This window comes from Lissotriton helveticus, chromosome 5_1, assembly GCF_964261635.1.
Source record: "Lissotriton helveticus chromosome 5_1, aLisHel1.1, whole genome shotgun sequence".
Lineage (NCBI taxonomy): Eukaryota > Metazoa > Chordata > Amphibia > Caudata > Salamandridae > Lissotriton > Lissotriton helveticus.
In genome coordinates, this window is record NC_136065.1 from 78627110 (window position 1) to 78646391 (window position 19282).

The window sequence follows — 19282 nt, forward strand, 5'->3', positions numbered from 1 at the left end:
TAATTCACAGGTGATGGATCACAAAAGCATTAACATTTAAGGTAAAAAGGAGAGACAACTAGATACCCATTTAGTAGGTAATTTGTCCAAAGGGAAACTAGAAAACCTGGATTAATTGCGGCTTCATCGCGTAACCAAATTTTGTGATCCTAGAAAAATATTTGATTTCACCGATGGTCCATTTTCTTACTTATCTCATATGAAAGCGCCTTCAAAACCCTGAGTTTAGAATACCAGCGCTACAAAAAACGATTGTGTTTGAATTAATGGATCTCAAAGAATCTGGGCAGAGCCGGCTTTAGAGTTAGAGGCGCCAGGTGTGACAATATTTCTTTGCGCCCCTCCGCCCATGACACCATTTCCAAATATTCCCTCACTCCCACCTTCCAACAGGGGCACTCATCTCTGTACAGTCCCTCTCTCATATGCATGTCTTTTGTTTTATAGCGCTACTCATGCCAACTCGTGGGTGTCAGAGCACTTTACACCAAACACACATTAACAGGCAATGAATCTTATATGTGTAAATCAGTCTATAGGAAATGTTACACAAACCAATGAGGATTACCGTTCTGTGTTCTGCATGTACACGTTCTTTGCAGCAGGCATATTAACCCTCTGCGCTACTTAATGATGAGTTGAAACTGTGACAAGACAAAACTTCAATCTCTCTCCAGCAGAAACATTAATCACCTGCGTTATCTTGACATTTCTATTGTTGTCTGAAACCTGCTGGACACACAAGAAAGCAGCAGGTGCTTTTAAAACCCAAAGTTATTTCTACACACAGAGCCGCTCCCAGGTTAGTGCAGGTGCGACTGTACCGGATGCACTGTCCTAAAGCCGCCCTGAATTTGGGTTACATACAGGGTTCACGTGACAACGGTCTTGCGTCTGAGGTCACTAATAATAGCCCTGTTGTTGGGCGGGGCAGGACGGTTTCTAAGGTCATGTTTAAAAACAATCACTTTCAATAAGTACTTCTCAGCGCAGCGCTATAATGTGCAGATTAATGTCAAAGCTCCACGTGTGAAAGAAATACACATTTTTTAATTTTACAGAGACTTTATCATATGTTACATGATGTCTGGTGCATGATTCACACAGCAAACATTTCCTGCCCTTGTTTTAAAAAATGTAGAAGGAAAAGAGATATGAAGGAGTCAGTTTCACGTGAGGCTACTGGGTATCATGGTGACATGTGGGAGGGTCGTTGTGAAGAAGATTCTTTGGAATGTTGGTGTTTGAAGATTCTTTGAACTGTAGATGACAGTTGCGGGGCAGGGGGGCTCACACCAGCCTCAGCTCCGCTCCTCCCCTGTAGGGGGTGGGAGGGAAGGATGAGGGGCTGAAGCTCCCTGCAGCTCTCACACCAGCCTCAGCTCCGCTCCTCTCCTGTAGGGGGTGAGAGGGAAGGATGAGGGGCTGAAGCTCCCTGCAGCTCTCACACCAGCCTCAGCTCCGCTCCTCCCCTGTAGGGGGGTGGGAGGGAAGGATGAGGGTCTGAAGCTCCTGCAGCTCTCCCACCAGCCTCAGCTCGGCTCCTCTCCTGTAGGGGGGTGGAGGGAAGGATGAGGGGCTGAAGCTCCCTGCAGCTCTCACACCAGCCTCAGCTCCGCTCCTCTCCAGAGACCGAAGTACGGGAAGAGCCTCTGTGTGAAGGGGGCCTGCGGGAAGGAGTAGAGAAGCTCCATGGAGTCAGCATTGTACAGGGACAGCAGCCCCCCCTCGTAGTCCAGATACACCCCCAGCTTCAGGGGCTTCTCACGAGGGGTCCGATGGGAGGTGAGAGCCTCGTACTGACCCCCAGACCTCTGCACAGCCCAGACTCCCCCCTCGGGTGAGCATGTGAAGAGTCCCTTCCTGTCCACAGACTCTGCTGCGACCCCCACCTCCCACCCTCCCCCCTCCTGCAGCAGCTGTAGCTCCCAGTAATGTCTGCCGGAGGTGAACCCCTCGCTCCCCAGCGCACAGGGACAGAGGGTGAATCTCTTGGGGGTGTCCGGCAGGGTCTGCCATGTGTCCGTCTCTCTCACACGTCTCCCCCCCTCAGACAGGAGGAGCAGAGGATGAGCCGTGTCAGGATCCAGAGTCACCATCACTGCAGAGAAGAGATTCACAATTAGAGATTTAATGACACAAAGAAAGGCTGTAATTACTGTTTCTGTTTTACATATGATTAATTTACACCACATTTGGAAGGAGCACACGGCGCTAGAGAGCGCAGCACTAGACCGCTCACTACACTAAAGCACGCAGCACTAGACTACTCACTACACTACAGCGAGCAGCACTAGACTGCTCACTACACTAAAGCGCGCAGAGCTAGACTGCTCACTACACTAAAGTGCGCAGCACTAAACTGGTCACTTCACTCAAGCGCACAGCACTACACTGCTCACTACACTAAAGCGTGCAGCGCTAGATCGCTCACCACACTAAAGCGCGCAGCACTAGACTGCTCACTTCACTAAAGCGGGCGGCACTAGACTGCTCACTACACTAAAGCATGCAGCACTAGACTGCTCACTACACTAAAGCACGGAGCACGAGACTGCTCACTACACTAAAGCACACAGCACTAGACTGCTCACTACACTAAAGCACACAGCACTACACTAAATCACACATTCATCTAGAGCACACACTACACCGAACATCACACCACACCTGGAGGGAGCACACAGCGCTAGAGAGCGCACAGCACTAGACTGCTCACTACACTAAAGCGAGCGGCACTAGACTGCTCATTACACTAAAGCTCGCAGCGCTAGACCGCTCACTACATTAAAACGGGCGGCACTAGACTGCTCGCTACACTAAAGCGCACAGCACTAGACTGCTCGCTACACTAAAGCACGCAGCACTAGACTGCTCACTGCACTAAAGCGAGCGGACCTACACTGCTCACTACACTAAAGCGTGCAGCACTACACTGCTCACTACAATAAAGCGTGCAGCACTAGACTGCTCATTACACTAAAGCACGCAGCACTCGACTGCTGAGTGCACTAATGCGAGCGGACCTACACTGCTCACTACACTAAAGCATGCGGCACTACACTGCTCATTACACTAAAGCACGCAGCACTCGACTGCTCACTACACTGAAGCGCACATTCATCTAGAGCACACACCACACTGAACATCACACTGCACTACATAGATGAGGCATTCTACTACACACTACACTGCAGCTCGCAGCACATACTACACCACACTACCACACAGTAACAGATGCAAGAAGAGTACTGTACTAGTCAGTACTCTATATTACATGGTATAGAGGAAGAGACCTACTAGAAGGAATACAGTACTAGTCATAACAATGTTTTAGATGGCGCCGAGTGAGAGAGCCACTAGGAGGGATAGAGTACTAGTCAGTACACTGCATTAGATCGCACTTAGTAACAGAGGTGACAGGAATGTACTGCACAAGGCAGTACTCTGCACTGGATGGTACAGTGTGACAAAGCTACTCCAAGGCATACAGTACTAGTCAGTACACTGCGTTACCTGGCACAGAGTAACAGAGCTACTCCAGGGTACCCAGTACTAATCAGTAAACTGCACTGGATGGTACTGAGTGATACAGCTATTGGAAGGTACACTGTACTAGTCAGTACACTGCATTGGATGGCCAAGAATGAAATACACACTCCAAGGTCTACAGTACTACCCATTACACTGCCTTCGATGGTAGTATATAATATATGGTACAGAGTGGGAGAGCTACTAGAAGGTATACAGTACTAGTCAGTACAGTACATTCGAGGGTACAGAGTGACAGATCTACTCGAAGGTGTACTGTACTAGTCAGCGCACTGCATTAGATGGTATTGAGTGACAGAGCTACTGAAAGGTAAACTGTACTAGCCAGTACACCAGATTAGTTGGTACAGAGCTACTTCAAGGTATACAGTACTAGTCAGCACACTGGATTAGTTGTGACAGAGCTATTCCAAAACGTACTGTACTAGTCAGTGATATATAATATATGGTACAGGGCAACAGAGCTACTTCAAAGTAAACGGTACTAGTCAGTACACTGCATTGGATGATAGAGTAAGAGAGCTACTAGAAGGTATACTGTACTAGTCCATACACTGCATAAAAATGTTAGAGTGACAGAGCGATTAGAAGGTAAACTGTTGTGGTCAGTACATTAAATTAGATGGCACAGAGTGACAGAGCTACTCCAAGGTGTACTGTACTAGTCAGTGCTATATAACATATGGTACAGAGTAGGAGAGCTACTAGAAGGTATACAGTACTAGTCAGTACAGTGCATTAGATGGCAAAGAGTCACAGAGCTACTCCAAAGGTATGGTGCAGAGTAGTAGAGCTACTAGAAGGTATACAATACTAGTCAGTGCACTGTATTAGATGGTAATGAGTGACACGAGTGATACGAGGACGCACCGCAATCCCAGGAGCGGATCTGAGAGGCTCAGCTCCTGTGAGCCTCGGGCCCTTGCTCCGGTCTGGGTGCATTGCTAGAGCTCAGAGCTTGTACCAGCCTGCGCTGGCATCCCCACGGCTCCGCTCCGAAGAGGAAGTTGCCTGTGCGTTCCCAGCGGGTCCCTTGGCAGAGAGGTCTCAGCAGAAGGGCTCCAGCAGCAAGACACTGGCGTGGGCAGCAGTAGTGGTAGTGTGGCCCTGCGTGGGACATTTACCACACTCAGGCTCGCTCCGCTCAGCATCAGCCCCTTTGCAGCTGGGATATTCAGGATAATTCAAGAAGTGTGGCTGGTGAACCGGTGAGGACACAGGGGCAACAAGAAGGTAGTGACACTGGAAGCAACTAGAGATGGGGATTATACTTAAGAACCCAGGAGGCAGGTGGTTGCAGGCAGTGGCAAACAAAGGCCCACTCACCCCCTGTGGTGCAGGGGGGACCCCGGGCTGCAGGGGGCCCCTCAGCACAGTAGTCAGGCCTGAGAGCTCCGGATTAAATGCGGAATGTGTCCCTCCATGTAACTTGTAGGGAGGCACCCTCAACTTTCGTTACGCCACTGGTTGCAGGTATGGCCAGTGCTACGGTAATCTCCGAGAGGCGCGAGAGCGGCTGGCACAAGGCCGGTGGCGCATGCTCCTTCGGATGTCCTCACCTGTAGGTGACCGTACAACACGCCAGTGGCCCAGTGAAAAAAACCCTCCCACTAATAGCCTTGCTGGGGCAAAGACTTGTGTCAGACTTTGCGTGTTGAAGTAACCATCTTGTGGTTACGTGGGGTGCGCAGTGTAATCTTTAAGTCCCTGAGAGCGCATAAAGTGGAAAACCCGCGAAGGTAACCACCACATGACGGCTATTATATTTACTGCGTCAATTTAGATACTCAGTATAGCGAGGTTGATAGGCCCACTATGAGCTCACTATGAGCTCAGGAATAACAGGCCAATAACTGCTCGGCGTAGACAAAAGTGTTCCAATCGGTTGATATTAAAAAAAAAATGAAACCCACGCAAGCAGAGGCTACAACAAACAAGTAGGGGGGTACCTTTTATGGTTTCTTTTGTGAAACCGAATAAAGTTGATTTGATTGATTGATTGAACAAGAAGTGGATTACCTTCAATTATAGCAGAGGTTCAAACTACCAGCAAAATAGTACAGGGGGAAATGGAGACAAATGTTTTTTTTTTTTTAAAGAATCCAGTGACTGCTTTACTTGCATATCACAACAAGGCAAGTGGATTACAAGCCTGCTACGTGCATTTTAACCTGATTTTTCCGAAATAACATCCGAAACTCTGAAGATATCTTTCAAATCTGTTACCTCCGCAGAAATTAAAACTAAAAAACCTGCCTGGGAGGACTGGGCAAAAAGGAGCTTCCAAGCCATGGAGAGAAGGCAAACTCAGGTGTTGAGCTCATTGAGTCATAATGACTTAGGGATTTTGCAGTCTGAGTTGGATAAAGTTCCTGAGGGACTGGTTCTTAATTCCAATGGGCCACTGGCGGCTAAATGTGTAATAGAGCCAAACACTGTCCTGACAAAGGGCAAGGTTAGACAAGTGATAGTTGAGGTGCACCAACCATTTAATTCCAACGATAACAGCTTTAAGCCTCAACTTTCAGGCTTGGACGGCAAGGATCCTGTCCAGGGAACAAAACAGTAAATTACCAATGGTATTTCTCTAATAGGGCTGTCTAATTCCATTCAAGTTCTGGAGGAAGACTCAATTGGATGAGACCTTTCCTCTCACAGGTGGAGCCACAGGCAAAGCCTGTGTTGATACAGGGAAAAGTGATACCTCTGGCTGCCCCCCTTATCACTGTCTCCAGACATCTCCCTACAAGCCGAAGTACTGGACTGCCACTCCCCTTGTCGGGGAGGAAACGACAACAATACATGGGATATTTTGCTTAGTTCATTTCAACCTTTCATCAAAGCCTTAACAAACCGGTCTAGTAAGTCAGACATCTAGGTGGACTTATTGAATACAATGGCTCTCTACATTCCAGAGGGCACAAGTTGACACACAATATGTTCCTGCTTGTGTCTGCAGTCCAGTTTTAGATAAACTGGCATCGCTCCCTGGATTTGTAGACTCTGTTTTGGACGACATTAAGCTGCAGTTAAAGACAACTCCAAGACCAGTGGACATTACCACACCAACCAATTCTGACAATTGTGCTTCAAATAATAAAGTTTCTTGCCAAAAAACAACACAATTAGGAAAGGTTACAGTGGAGCTGAGTGAAGTAATTTCGGAACAGCGGCGTGGTGGAGCCCAAAGGTCGTTAACTAACAGGTGCCACAGGAGAACTGAAGGCTGTGGTGTCCCTCTGCTTTGTCCACCTCACAAAACTAGTATAGATCTGGGAGAACCAGTGACCCATATTACCCATACTTTATTAAGGTGCGACCCACTTGAAGACATCACACAACCGACTAAAAGACAGCGTAAGAGGCTTAGGAAAGCACATAGCAAAAAGTCACATTTTGGGAAAGAGTGGATCGCATGCAAGTCAGTCTGGTCAAGTCTACCCAATTTTAAAAACAAGCATTGGAATAGCCAATAGGTCTCGCCTTTGGGACCTTATAAGTGTTTAGCAAGAACTATTGCCATTTCTGTTAGCTTATATATAATTAGGATTATATTATGTATAATTGAACACCTGTATTAAAGAAGAAATAACAAAAAATGCTGCAACTCATGTCTACTATGAAGACGAACCTTGTGGGATGTTCCGGCTTATGTGCACTTGTGTCAGTGCTGTGGGACCTTGAAAGCAAAGGGCAGTGATGATATACGCAAGCTTTAAGTCCCTTGCATGTGAATAACAAACAAGCTCCCATTAGGAGAATATACCATGCGCTATCGAGAAACGGAAAAGGGCCTTGTGTGACATCGTGTCACTGCTGTTCTATTATTTATATGAACTACTGATAGAGATATCAAAATAAAAAAGATTGCTGTTTGGGCATTTAAATTCACGATGGGTAAACCCGCATTACATGCCGTGCTGCCACTGAATTAGTAAATGTCTTTAGGGATCCATCCCAAACTGAATTTGTTTTAGCATCGACCGCAAAGGGGTTCATTTTTGCACAAATATTTCGAGCATTAATGATCTAATAAAAACAAAGCTGCTCTTGTTATGTAGCTGTATATTCATTCATTCATCTTACAGGGAACATTCAATACAAGCATTGGAAATGCAATAGGTCTCGCACTTGTTTGAGTTAGAGCTATTGGCATTGTAAATGGCAATGTGCTTCACCTGCGTAAAACACATTTTATGTGTGTGTATGCATGTGTTGTGTAGTGGAATTATGTGGGTTGGATTGTAATTTTTAGTTGCGGAATTGTGTCGAGTGGATTTGTGTAGTGGAATTATGTGGCATGGCGTGCAGTGGAATTATGCGGATAGTAGTTATGTGGTATTGAGTGCAGTGGAACTATGTGGAGTGAGATTGTGTGTTATGAGTGTAATTATGTGGAATGGTATTTTGTGTTGAATGATGGGATATTTACATTAATTTTAATATCTTTTCTTTCAAACACAAATACAGTGATGAACAGTAAAAACTGTATCTCAACAGAAATTTTTTCCTTCAGTGTTGTTAAACATGGGGCAGTAGTGTGAAAACACGATCGGTAGCAAGTCTTAGGCTGACTAGAAAATGCCCTGTTTATTTGCTTATTCAAGATCAGTGTTTAAGGCAGCATGGAAAACAATCAAAACAATGTATTGCTGCAGTCAACAATAAATCCTTATCAAAAAAATCTGTTTTGCACTCGTCAATAAAAGTCACTCATAACCAATATCTTGACTGATTAAAGATAATGCTTGATGTCTTTGAAACTCCACCAATACACATAATCAGACATTAGAATTGGCGAGACGGTTGCACTACCCCAACATGTAGATGTCCATGCAATGGTGTTGGAAAATGAGGCAGCATCTGTGAGGCCTGCACAAATAACATGACACATTTATCCTTCACTGGGAACCAAACACCCTAGGGCAGCGCCTGACTCTCAGAGAGTAGCGTTGCAGAGCAGTCTGAGGCTTACTCAAGGGAGGTGGTGTGGGCTAGTAATCGCCATTTGCAGGTGCGCAAAAATAACTCAATAATTGATTGTCCAGTCTGTACTTTACTTTATAAAAGTAAGAGTACATTTATTAAACACACACATCACTCAATACTATACATCAATTTACAAATATACATAAGCTGTTGGAATTACTTTGTGACATTGCATAACATCTCCACCCCTCCCGCAGGGGGGGTGGGGTCTAGTACCACCACTCCCATGTATGCACATCATCTTGCCCCCAATGCAATTAGTTGAACCTATCCTGGAGCGAGGGCCCTGCGAACTGGCACCATCCCAGTGGCGTCCCCCTCCCATTACTTCAACAAGCATTAAACAGGGATACACCTGCCTTGGTGACACATGACCCTGACCAAGCATCTCCTACTGACCCTTAAGTATACACCTCTACATCTTAAGGGCTAACTGTCTGGGGTCTTCACCTACTCAGCACATTTGGATATCATTAAAAATGCATTGCAATTACAGCCCCTAAAGGCATCACAGATTTCACAGGATTAAGTTGTAAATACAGTCAGACACCCTAGCAGGAGTGTCTAGCCACTTAAATCCCCTTTGCTTGTGACATCACCTTACACCAGTACTTCACATTGAACATCAGTCCCTCTAAAAGAAATAACCATTAATAAATGCATTTCAGTGCAATTACGCCATTTCACCTCCAGGGGATGCCCTTCTCGAGACATCTCCAACTCAGCCCTTCAATCTTTGATGCACTTCTCAATGAACCCCCAGCTATAGAACAAAAGTTCCAGCCTAGGATATGATGCAATCTTCGCTGAGAGTCGAGGGGTTATTCTTTTTAAATCCTCAAGAAACTTAGGGTGGGACTTAGCTTTCTGCTGGGGGCGAGACTGCGCTGCTCCAGCAGCTCCCCCCAGCATCTTTTCACACTCAAGGGTGACCCCTCCTCTGGGGGCCACCAAAACGCCAAAAACAATCCATTCCTCATGTCTTGCAAGGCATCATGGGGCGCTTCAAGCTCTTGCCGCTTTCTGGGGCCTCAGTGGGGGGCCCGGTCTCACCCGGACCCCAGGGTAAGGGTATGCACGCGGGGAGCCCACACCCGGCCGCTCCGCACTTTGGTCGGGGCCCCGGTCCCACCTGGGACCCCCGCAGGCTCTCCATGTTGGAGGGCAGTCCCCGGGACCTGACCCACCCCGGGGGCCTTTCCTGGACCAGTGGCGGAGCCTCACACGCTTCGCTGTCAGGGGGCCACAGGTCCAAGGTCGCTCTCCTTCTGGGAGCCATATCTCAGCCCCTGGGGGTCCGATCTGCCCATTTTCGCATCTTCTTGCTCCTGGTGGCGCCCCCCAGCCACTGGGAGCACTCTCCGGGACTCCGAGAGGGTGCACTCTGCAGGGAGCGGTCTGCACTGGCTCCCTGCGCCAGCCTTTCACCTGGCTCTCCTCCTGCGCCTCTCTTCTCCCTGCGCAGAGGCCCCTGCTTCTGCGCACCGGTCCCGGGCGCTTCTTCTGGCGCTGTTAGGGGCCTGGGTGACAATCAGGGGGTCTCTCCTTCCAACTGCCCATTGCCAGGCTCCAGCACCTTCCACCTCATCAGACCACACCCCAGAGAGAGCTTCTCTTCCTGTGCAAGTACTTTTTAAAAGTTGAGTAGGGGGCTGGCAGAAAGTCTCTGTGGGTCCTATTATTATTATTATTATTATTATGTGGGTTTTGTAGAGCACATAGTAACCCGGAAGTATCCCAGCGCTAAAAGAATCGAGACAGCAGAGTCAATGAAGTGCCAAGGAGAAAAGGGGGGGATCGGTGGAGTGCCGGGGAGAAAGGGGAAGTGGATCAGGGGAAGAGGTGAGTTTTTAGTAGTTTCCTGAAACGAGAGTGATCGGATTCCGTCCTTAACTTGATAGGGAGGGTGTTCCAAAGTCTGGCCGTATTCACTGAGAAGCGCCGGCCTCCTGTGCATGCCCTTCTCACTCTGTGAACTGTAATAAGGTGTTCGTGGTCCAAACGGAGGGATCTTGTAGCTTTATAGGGCGTGATAAAGTTTTTGAGGATAGGGGGGCCCTTGTCCTGTAGGAGTTTGTGGGCCAGACAGAGAGCTTTGAATTTTACTCTCTCCCTTATTGGGAGCCAGTGCAGGAGTTTCAGAGCTGGTTTGGCCGAGGATCTGGCCGGGGTGTTGGTAAGAAGCCAGGCCGCGGCGTTCTGAATTCTTTGTAGTGTGTTGAAGGTGGCTTCAGGTGCTCCTAGGTAGATGGCATTGCTGTAATCCAGCCTGGAAAGGATCAGGCCTTGGATAAGCAGTTTCCGGGAGATTTGAGGGAGCAGGGGCAGAATTTTCCTGACTGATCTGAGAAGGCCAAAACAGACCCCAGCGGTTTTCTTAGCTTGAGTTTTGAAGGATAGGTCTTTCTCTATCCAGATTCCCAGGCTCATAATCTCTTCTTTGGGGGTCGGGGGTTCTCCCAAGCAGGTGGGCCAGATGTTTGGGGGAAGGGTGGGCCCCTTTTGACCAAGAAGCATGACTTCCGTTTTGGACCCATTGAGTTTCAGAGCAGACTTGTTCATCCACCCATGGATTTCAGTGAGGCAGTTGTGAAGATTGGATGGTTCTTGGTTGGGATGGGATAGGGATAGGGATACTACCAATTGGGTATCGTCAGCGAAGCTAATGATTTTCACTCCAAACGGGCTGACTACCTTCTCCAGCGGGGACATGTAGACATTAAATAATGTCGGGCTGAGTGAAGAGCCCTGCGGTACTCCACACTGAAGGGGGATCGCTAGGGAGCGGGTGTTACTCTCCCAGACCTGGAAGGAGCTGTGGCTTAAGAATGATGAGAGCCATGCTAGAGCGGTACCCCCCACCCCGAAGTCTCTGAGTCGCTGGATTAGTACCTGGTGGTTAACAGTGTCGAAGGCCGCACTGAGGTCCAGGAGGATCACTGCCACTGATCCTCCTGCATCTAAAATGCACCTGGCCTCCTCCACTGCTGCCAGGAAGGCGGTGTCCGTGCCCTGACCAGGGCGGAATCCAGTCTGAGAGTTCCTGAGGAGTTTATTAGACTCCAAAAAATGGGAGAGTTTCTTATTCACTATTTTTTCGGTGATTTTACCAATGCCGGGAAGGAGGGAGATTGGCCTATAGTTAGCCAAGTCCAGTGGGTCCAGTAGAGGTTTTTTGAGAAGGGCTTTGACGACTGCCGCCTTCCAGCTGGGGGGGACCTTTCCCTGGCAAAGTGAAGAGTTAATAAGGTCCGCTAGAGGGGGAGCGATAGTGGGTGCCACTTTTTTGAGGATGCGCATAGGCACCGGGTCGCTGGGAGAGCCAATTTTAATTGTGGCGAGCGTTGTTAGAACTTCTTTTTTTGTTACCGGGCCGAAAGTGTCTAGGTAGATGTGAGAGCTCTCCGGGTGAGGGTTAGAGTCTAGGTCTGATTTAAGATGACCATTGTCGTTTGCTCTATGGTTAACTTGGGGTAGGGTGGCGAGGATCTTGTGGATTTTCTCATCAAAGTATTTAGCCAACTAGTGGCATTTGTCCTCAGAGGTGTTAGGAACTTGGGGAGGGTTAGGTGTTAAAAATAGCAATATGTATGTACATAAGCGGCGTTCATTTATGTTCACGGTACCTCTTGGTGTAAACAGAATGGATATCGCTAAAACTCTGACTGTGTTGTCCCACTAGCATAGACCCATGCACACACGTACACGACAGCCATTTTAGGTTTCATGGTCTCCCTGTTCACGATCGCTCATCAGCGCACTTCCCTGACCCTGCAAGCATCCCCCATGCACCCTGACTGCCCCCGCTCTCTCATGCACAAATCATTAGCCCTCCCCTCCCGCATGACTCTGTCCCTAAGAATCGCACCCCGCGCCTGACCAACACCTCCTGTCCGTCCATGAATACCCCTCCTTTGATGACCTCTTCCTCCGAGCCTGAATGTTTGCACAGACTGCTGGTCATCCCTTAGCCCGAGGATACAGTTTATTGCCCACCACTGTATGCACTCGTCTCTCTTGAAAGAAGCCACTATTGATCATGACCGCCCCACCCCCTGAGATTCGATCAGGCACGCACATTCCAAAGGAATCAGCAGAACACTCAGCCGCATGACAGCCCCCTCCTGTTGCATGGAGGATAGGGCCCTACTGTAGCCACGTGTTGGAATACCTCCATACTATACAAAGTGTTGATTGTAATGAAGGATGCCTGTGTGTCACCAACCTGTGTATAAAAGACGAAGCCTCAGAGAAACTTGTTAGAGCACCTCCCGAAGACACTATGCGAGTGTCCCAAAGGACAGGCTCTCCTCATGAGAAATAAACCCTGTTCTTGTTTTCCTACTTCCAGTGCCCGTCTCTTTATTTGGTAATTATTCAAGATAGAAACGAAGAGTCGCCCAGCACCAGCAGCCGGGGCATCGGGTGCGATATGGGTTGACCCTTTTTACATAGGGACTTTGAGTAGTTCTTTCATGATGGCAAACGTTTCTCTGGCCGAACAGCAAGAGTTTTTTATTCTTTCATCAAAGAATTGGCTTTTAGTGTTGCGTAAGGCCGTTTTATAAGTTCTTATGGAGGAACGGAAGGCGTCTTTTTTGGATATGGATCCGTCCTTCCTCCAGATGCGCGCTGTCCTTTTACATTCCTTACGTAGCAGTTTAAGCTCCGGGGTGTATCAAGGGGCAGGGTTGACTCTTTTGGCTCGTTTCAAGATGCTTATTTTGGGGAGAAGGGAGTCGAGTGATTGGGAGAGCCAGGAGTTGAATTGCGTATCAGCGGTGACTGGGTCTAGAGCTATCAAACAGCGACACATCACTTCCCTGCCCCTGCTCCCTCCTTCTTGTCCAGCCTCTTGGTTTGTTAAAAATTGAGTCATCCAGTGTCTCTGGCCACATGGCCTCTGAAACCCAACTCTTTCCTTCTTGGGGCAGCCTGGTGCCTGGCACCCAGTGACAGCTGCTAATGGATGAGCCTGTAGCCCCACCCATCTTCTTCTTTGTGGAGAGGAGGCCCTAGCTTGTGGAAGAAAGGTTATCAATCCATCCAGCTGAGGTCAACTCTCAGCCTGGGTCTGGTCATGGCTGGCTCAGAGAAATATGACAGTTCTGCATGACCCAAAAGCAGTGCAAATATGAATTTGGACTCTGCAGAATACTTATTTTCACCTACTCTACAATGGACTTTACTGCATGTCTGGAATCTGTAGGCTTTGTGGAAGTCATTTTAGCCATGGGCCTGTGGTAAATAAATAATTAAATACCGGTTCTATTTTTCAGGATACTCATATAAACAGATAGCTCAATAAATAAGAGTCAGGATTCGAGGTATCTTGAGTCTGCAGGTCTTTAATAAGGCATAAAGGACAGGAACAGGACAGCCTGCATGGGAATAGGATGGCACGGCAGCTGCCAGGGACAGGAATGGGATGAGCGCGCTAGCTTTTAATAACAGTCCATGATATATATATCAAAGCAATTACATTACATTCAATACAGTAGGCGTAGCAGTAGGCGTTTCTTGTAGCAGTCGCGAAAGATAAGAGTGAAAGTAGGTGTAACAAGAGGCGTGTACAGGGCGTATACATAGACATGTGGTATGAACGTAACAGAAGTGTCATAAATGGGGCGGAAACATGGAGGGGGCTACCTAAGGAGCCGGGACCTCTAACCTAGTGGTGCGCGCAAACGGACAATGACGTGTTACTAGGGAGAACTGGGGGCTATGACTTCTGCGCTAGAAGAGGAGACTAAAGTCTGCGGAGTCAGAGCGACATGTACCTAAAGCATATCTGGTATCTGGTGTTTGGAGAACATGTCGATAGAATCCAAAAGTTATCAGGGTAAAGGCTACTTGGCACTAAGACTGGTGCATGCATTATTCTACATGTATTGCGTGTGCGAGGAATATTCTATGAATATTAATACAGTATTTCTCTTACATGGAGACAGAAAGGCTAGACTATGACTGAAACTATTGATGCGATTCAGTAGCTTAGGAATGCAGAGAAGGAGGGCTGGACTGATAACTAGAAGCATAACATACTCTTGGCAGACAGGCAGGCAGAGCCAGGCCGAGCCGGGCACTGTGAGGCAGGAAGTAAGTGAAGGGTCAGGAATGCAGGTGGGGGCTGTATCGCTCCTCGGAGAGGGTTCAGGAGACTTGGAGCTGAATCTGGTGTCCGGGCCCTTTTGAGGCCTAGAAACGGGGACTTTTTACTGAATTAACGTGCACACTGTAAAACGTGGCAACATAGGTCTACATAGGCCTAATACTCGTAGCTATCACGAGAACTGGAAACTGGCATACTAGAGTTGGACACAACTATAATTGCGTCTTTAATTGATCATAGGGGAATACATATGCATATCGATCATGCACATATAACATAGGGTGGGGAACACGTAGGCACATATAACATGGCAAAATTTACTTTTCCAAATTCCCTCCTTGTGCCCTACGTTTCCATCAGGAAACATCAATATTCATGATACCATCTATCATTTCATATAGCATCATTTGCTCGTCTCGAATTGTCTTGGAACGGGACTTAGGACTAGGAATACAGGATGTAGCACAAATGCCGCAAATCGCAGGGCCACATTGTAAACAGAGGCAGCAACTGAATATGATCATTACTGCTATACCTAGGAATGACAATACTTTCCATCCCCAGGCAGAAATTATACTCCAGAGCCAACCGGACCATGTCCAGGTGCCTGGATTCTGGTGTAACTGATGGGCAATTTTATGAAGTCTGGTTATAGCTGAATAAACAGACGGCGCGTTATTAGGAATGAAAATGCAGCAACTAGATCCGATGACTCTACATGCTCCTCCTCTATCGGCCAGTATGACGTCAAGAACGAGACGATTTTGGAGCACGACAAATCTCATAGCAGATTGCTCTTCAGTTAAGTTACCTAGAGCAGAAGTAGTCTCATTCACTACTGCTTCAAGGGTTCTGGTTAACCTACGTATTAACTTACTATTCTGGACAGGGCCTATAAAGAAGAAGAAACCTTTATTGAAGTCTTGATACTGTTCTAGAGTAGTTTCAGTTTGATCGACAATCGGGGACTCGATCTCCCTTTTATGTCTAAGGTGTACTAGATGTGTGTTTCTGTGATAATCAGATGGGGCTAGAAAAACTGGTGGCAGTAGGAAGGCAATGTAACAAGTTCCATCCCAATCAAGGGGCAGACGAACATATGCGGTCTGACCACAAACAAAATAAGAATGACGTGAGGCTTTGAAAATAGATTTCCCACTGTCACTATACTTGACAATAGTAGTACAATCACTATGTCCTACATGTACGGAACCATTCTTTCTGACACATAATTCGCCTTTGACTGGTAGTACTGAAATAGCAGGTAAATCTGGAGTAGTATCGGACTGAACATTCAGGACCATGAAATTCGAAGAATAATTACCTAAATCATATACTTCATTTTCTAGATCTAACCCTGTTCTATGGGGAAGACCTTGCTTGTCTGGGAAACATGTTCGATTCAGAAGGGACATATCAGTTGAGGATGACGTTAACGTGGACCATGCTCCACACGAACCATTATGTGAAAATGGATAAGGAAAGAGTGGCAGAACTCCCTTTGGTGTCTGGAAAGGGGGGAGTCGACCACACACCCAACAATTAGTGGCATTGCTGGTCTGGTGTGAATAATGTAGCATTCGGATAAAGGTATTATTGCGCATAGCAAGACGATAGGATAGCTCGTGAGGAGGCAGATCACTAAATGTGTGCTCTACTGTAGTATTGGAAAACATATGTACATGTGAAATTGGAAAACATACATGAAAAGCATAACTTGTGCAGGAAACCATAAGACTCAAAAATAACAAGAAAGATAAAATGATGATACATCTTTTAGAGTTTTGACTAACTCTCTCACTGTGTGGGTCTATCTCATACATGTCAGGAACCTGTCTAACCGTTTCACCCGAGAGGGACTTAGACAATTAAACTGGCTGACTTATTTTACTAGACCGAAGTTTCAGTTTATACTCCTGCTGCGGAGTTTTCTCTAACAGGGGAACTTTGAGTTCAGAGTCTGTTTTTAGGCAGTCTTTAGGAATAAGGCAGTCCTTAGCAAATGTCTTTTCTCGCAATCCATGGAACTTCTTTATATGGCTCAGATGGACCCATCCTTTTCTTCCTTCAAGCTTTACTGCTGTCCTTGTTGTAAGCAAGACGATCCGGGGCTCCTTCCAACGGGGCTCCAGCGGGCTTGAACGATCGAAGTTGCGCACTAATACCAGGTTGCCTGGAACGACTTCATGCGGTTTCACCTCGGTGTGGTCTGGAAATGCGGCGGCAACCTGTGAACGACAAGAGTGTAGGGCAGACATCAAGGAAGCTAGGTAATCTGTCAGCATATTACTGGAAACATTGGTAATCTTTCGGGGTCTAGGTGTACCCCACATATTTGGAGGGCGGCCGAATACGACCTCATACGGGGACAGACCTGATCTGGAATGTGCAACCATGCGCATATAGAATAGAGCAACTGGCAGGGCTACGAGCCAGTCTACACCTTTCTCTTTACATATTTTGGCAAGGCGGATTTTCAGAGTCTGGTTATGTCTCTCTACGAGACCGGCTGCTTCAGGATGGCGTACACAATGGAACTTCCACTGGTACCCTAACAGAAGGGAAACTTGCTTCATTAACTCGGATGAGAATGGCTGGCCGTTATCTGAATACACGACCCTAGGGAGTCCATAGCGGGGAAAGAACTCACGAACCAACTGCCTGGCAGTGGTCGCAGCTGTGTAATCTGGAACTGGATATGCCTCTGTCCACCTGGACAAAGCGCATACAACTACGAGGACATACTTGAAACCTCGACATCGCTCCATCTGAATGTAATCCATCTGGAGGACTTCAAAAGGGTGGTCAGGAGGTTGGAAACCACCTTGTTCCACCGGGACACTTTTACCTGGATTGAACTGACAACATATCATACAGGTACGGACTTTCTGCTTGGCTGCAGCTCGTAAATGCTTGTTGAACCAAATGGTCTGGATACTGTCTAACATGGCTTTTTCTCCTAAATGTGCAGGACTATGTGCGGTATTAATAATGACTTGAACCATAGAGTCGGGGAGAAACCATGTGGCTTTTCCCTTCGTCAACCATCCTTGATCTGTCTGGACCCCTCCTTGTTCGGACCATTTCTTGATTTCTTCGGGAGTAGCATGTGACTGGATATCTATGACATCTTGTGTAGGGTCCTTAACTGTCATACAAGTAGTCTGTTCTGGAGTGTGTGTCTGTGTCGTGTTAACTGGAATGTCTGGAGTCTGAGCTGTAAGCTTGGCTGTTCGATCTGCTAGATCGTTACCATGGGAAATAATATCAGTAACTTTCGTATGTGCTTTGCACTTCATGATAGCAATAGCTGTCGGTAAATGAATTGCATCTAACAGAGCTTGAATGAGGAGACCATGCTGAATCTTGGTTCCATGAGAAGTCATGAAACCTCTTTCTTGCCAGAGCACTCCAAAGTTGTGTACGACTCCGAATGCATAACGTGAATCTGTGTATATGTTTACTTTCAGGTTCTTGGCACGTATGCAGGCTTGGGTCAGAGCGACTAGCTCTGCTGCTTGAGCTGACAGGATGTCAATACGGTGTGTCTCTATAACTTCGGTTTCAGTAGTCACTGCATACGCGGCTACTAGTTCTCCTGTACTTGTTCTCATACATGAAACATCCACATAAAGTGTCAGGTCGGGGTCAGGTAATGCAATATCTGTCAGGTCTTGTCTTGGCTTTGTCATGGTGTTAACAACTTCCACACAGTCATGTGTGGCAGGATTTGAAGTAACTGAGGGTAACAGTGTAGCGGGATTTAAAACGTTGCAGCGTCTGATTTCTATGTGTGGCTGGAATAATTTCAATTCATAACCTGTTAAACGTGCAATTGTCAAGTGCTGGGTCTGTGTTCGGTTTAAAAGAACTTCCACGGAGTGTGGAACTTGTACTGTCAGGGAATGTCCTAATACTATGGAATCACTTGGTCTGATAGCTAGAGCTGTGGCTGCAACTGACTTGAGGCACGCAGGCAGAGCCTGGGCTACTGGATCTAATGTGCTTGAAAAATAAGCACAGGGCTTGTATTGTCCTGCTTGATCTTGTGTGAGAACGGATAATGCAGTACCTTCACGTTCTGTAACAAAAAGTGTAAAAGGCTTACTATAGTTCGGTGTTGCTAGAACAGGAGCTTGGCATAAAGCTTTCTTTAATTCATTAAAAACAAGTGTATGTTCCTGGGTCCAAGGGAGGACAGTCGATACGGCTGCCTCCTGTGTCGTTAACTGTATCAGTGGCTTGGCTAGAAATGCATACTGAGGAATCCATTGTCTGCAGTAAGAAGTGAGGCCGATAAAAGCTCGTACCTCCTTCTGGGTCTTGGGCTGTGGAAGACATGCTATTAACTGGATACGGTCAGGTGTCAACTGCCTACCCCTCTTGGACAGTAAGTGTCCTAAGTAGACCACTTGCTGGACACAGAATTGAAGCTTCGAAGGGGACACCTTGTGCCCCATCTCGGCCAGAAAATACAGGACTTTAAGTGACGCACGTTCGCAGTCACGTTCAGAACGGGCTGTGATCAGTAGATCATCGACATACTGGAGCAGGGCAGTGTCAGTTGGCATGTGAATATTGTCTAGTTGTCTTTTAAGTGCTTGACTGTAAATGCTAGGACTTTCTGTG

General features: G+C 47.1%; 1 protein-coding gene and 1 long non-coding RNA gene across 2 annotated transcripts in view; one reads left to right on the forward strand and one right to left on the reverse strand.

Moving 5' to 3' along the window:
• The window catches only part of LOC144754161 (uncharacterized), a 638643-nt gene that overhangs the window by 55159 nt on the left and 564202 nt on the right, over nt 1-19282 (forward strand). The gene's annotated exons all lie outside the window — the stretch shown is intronic.
• The window catches only part of LOC144754158 (E3 ubiquitin-protein ligase TRIM11-like), a 102758-nt gene continuing 85074 nt past the window's right edge, over nt 1599-19282 (reverse strand). The window contains exon 6 of the mRNA XM_078641740.1: nt 1599-2101. Within this exon, the coding sequence (XP_078497866.1) occupies nt 1599-2101 (503 nt within the window). The remainder of the gene's footprint in view (nt 2102-19282) is intronic.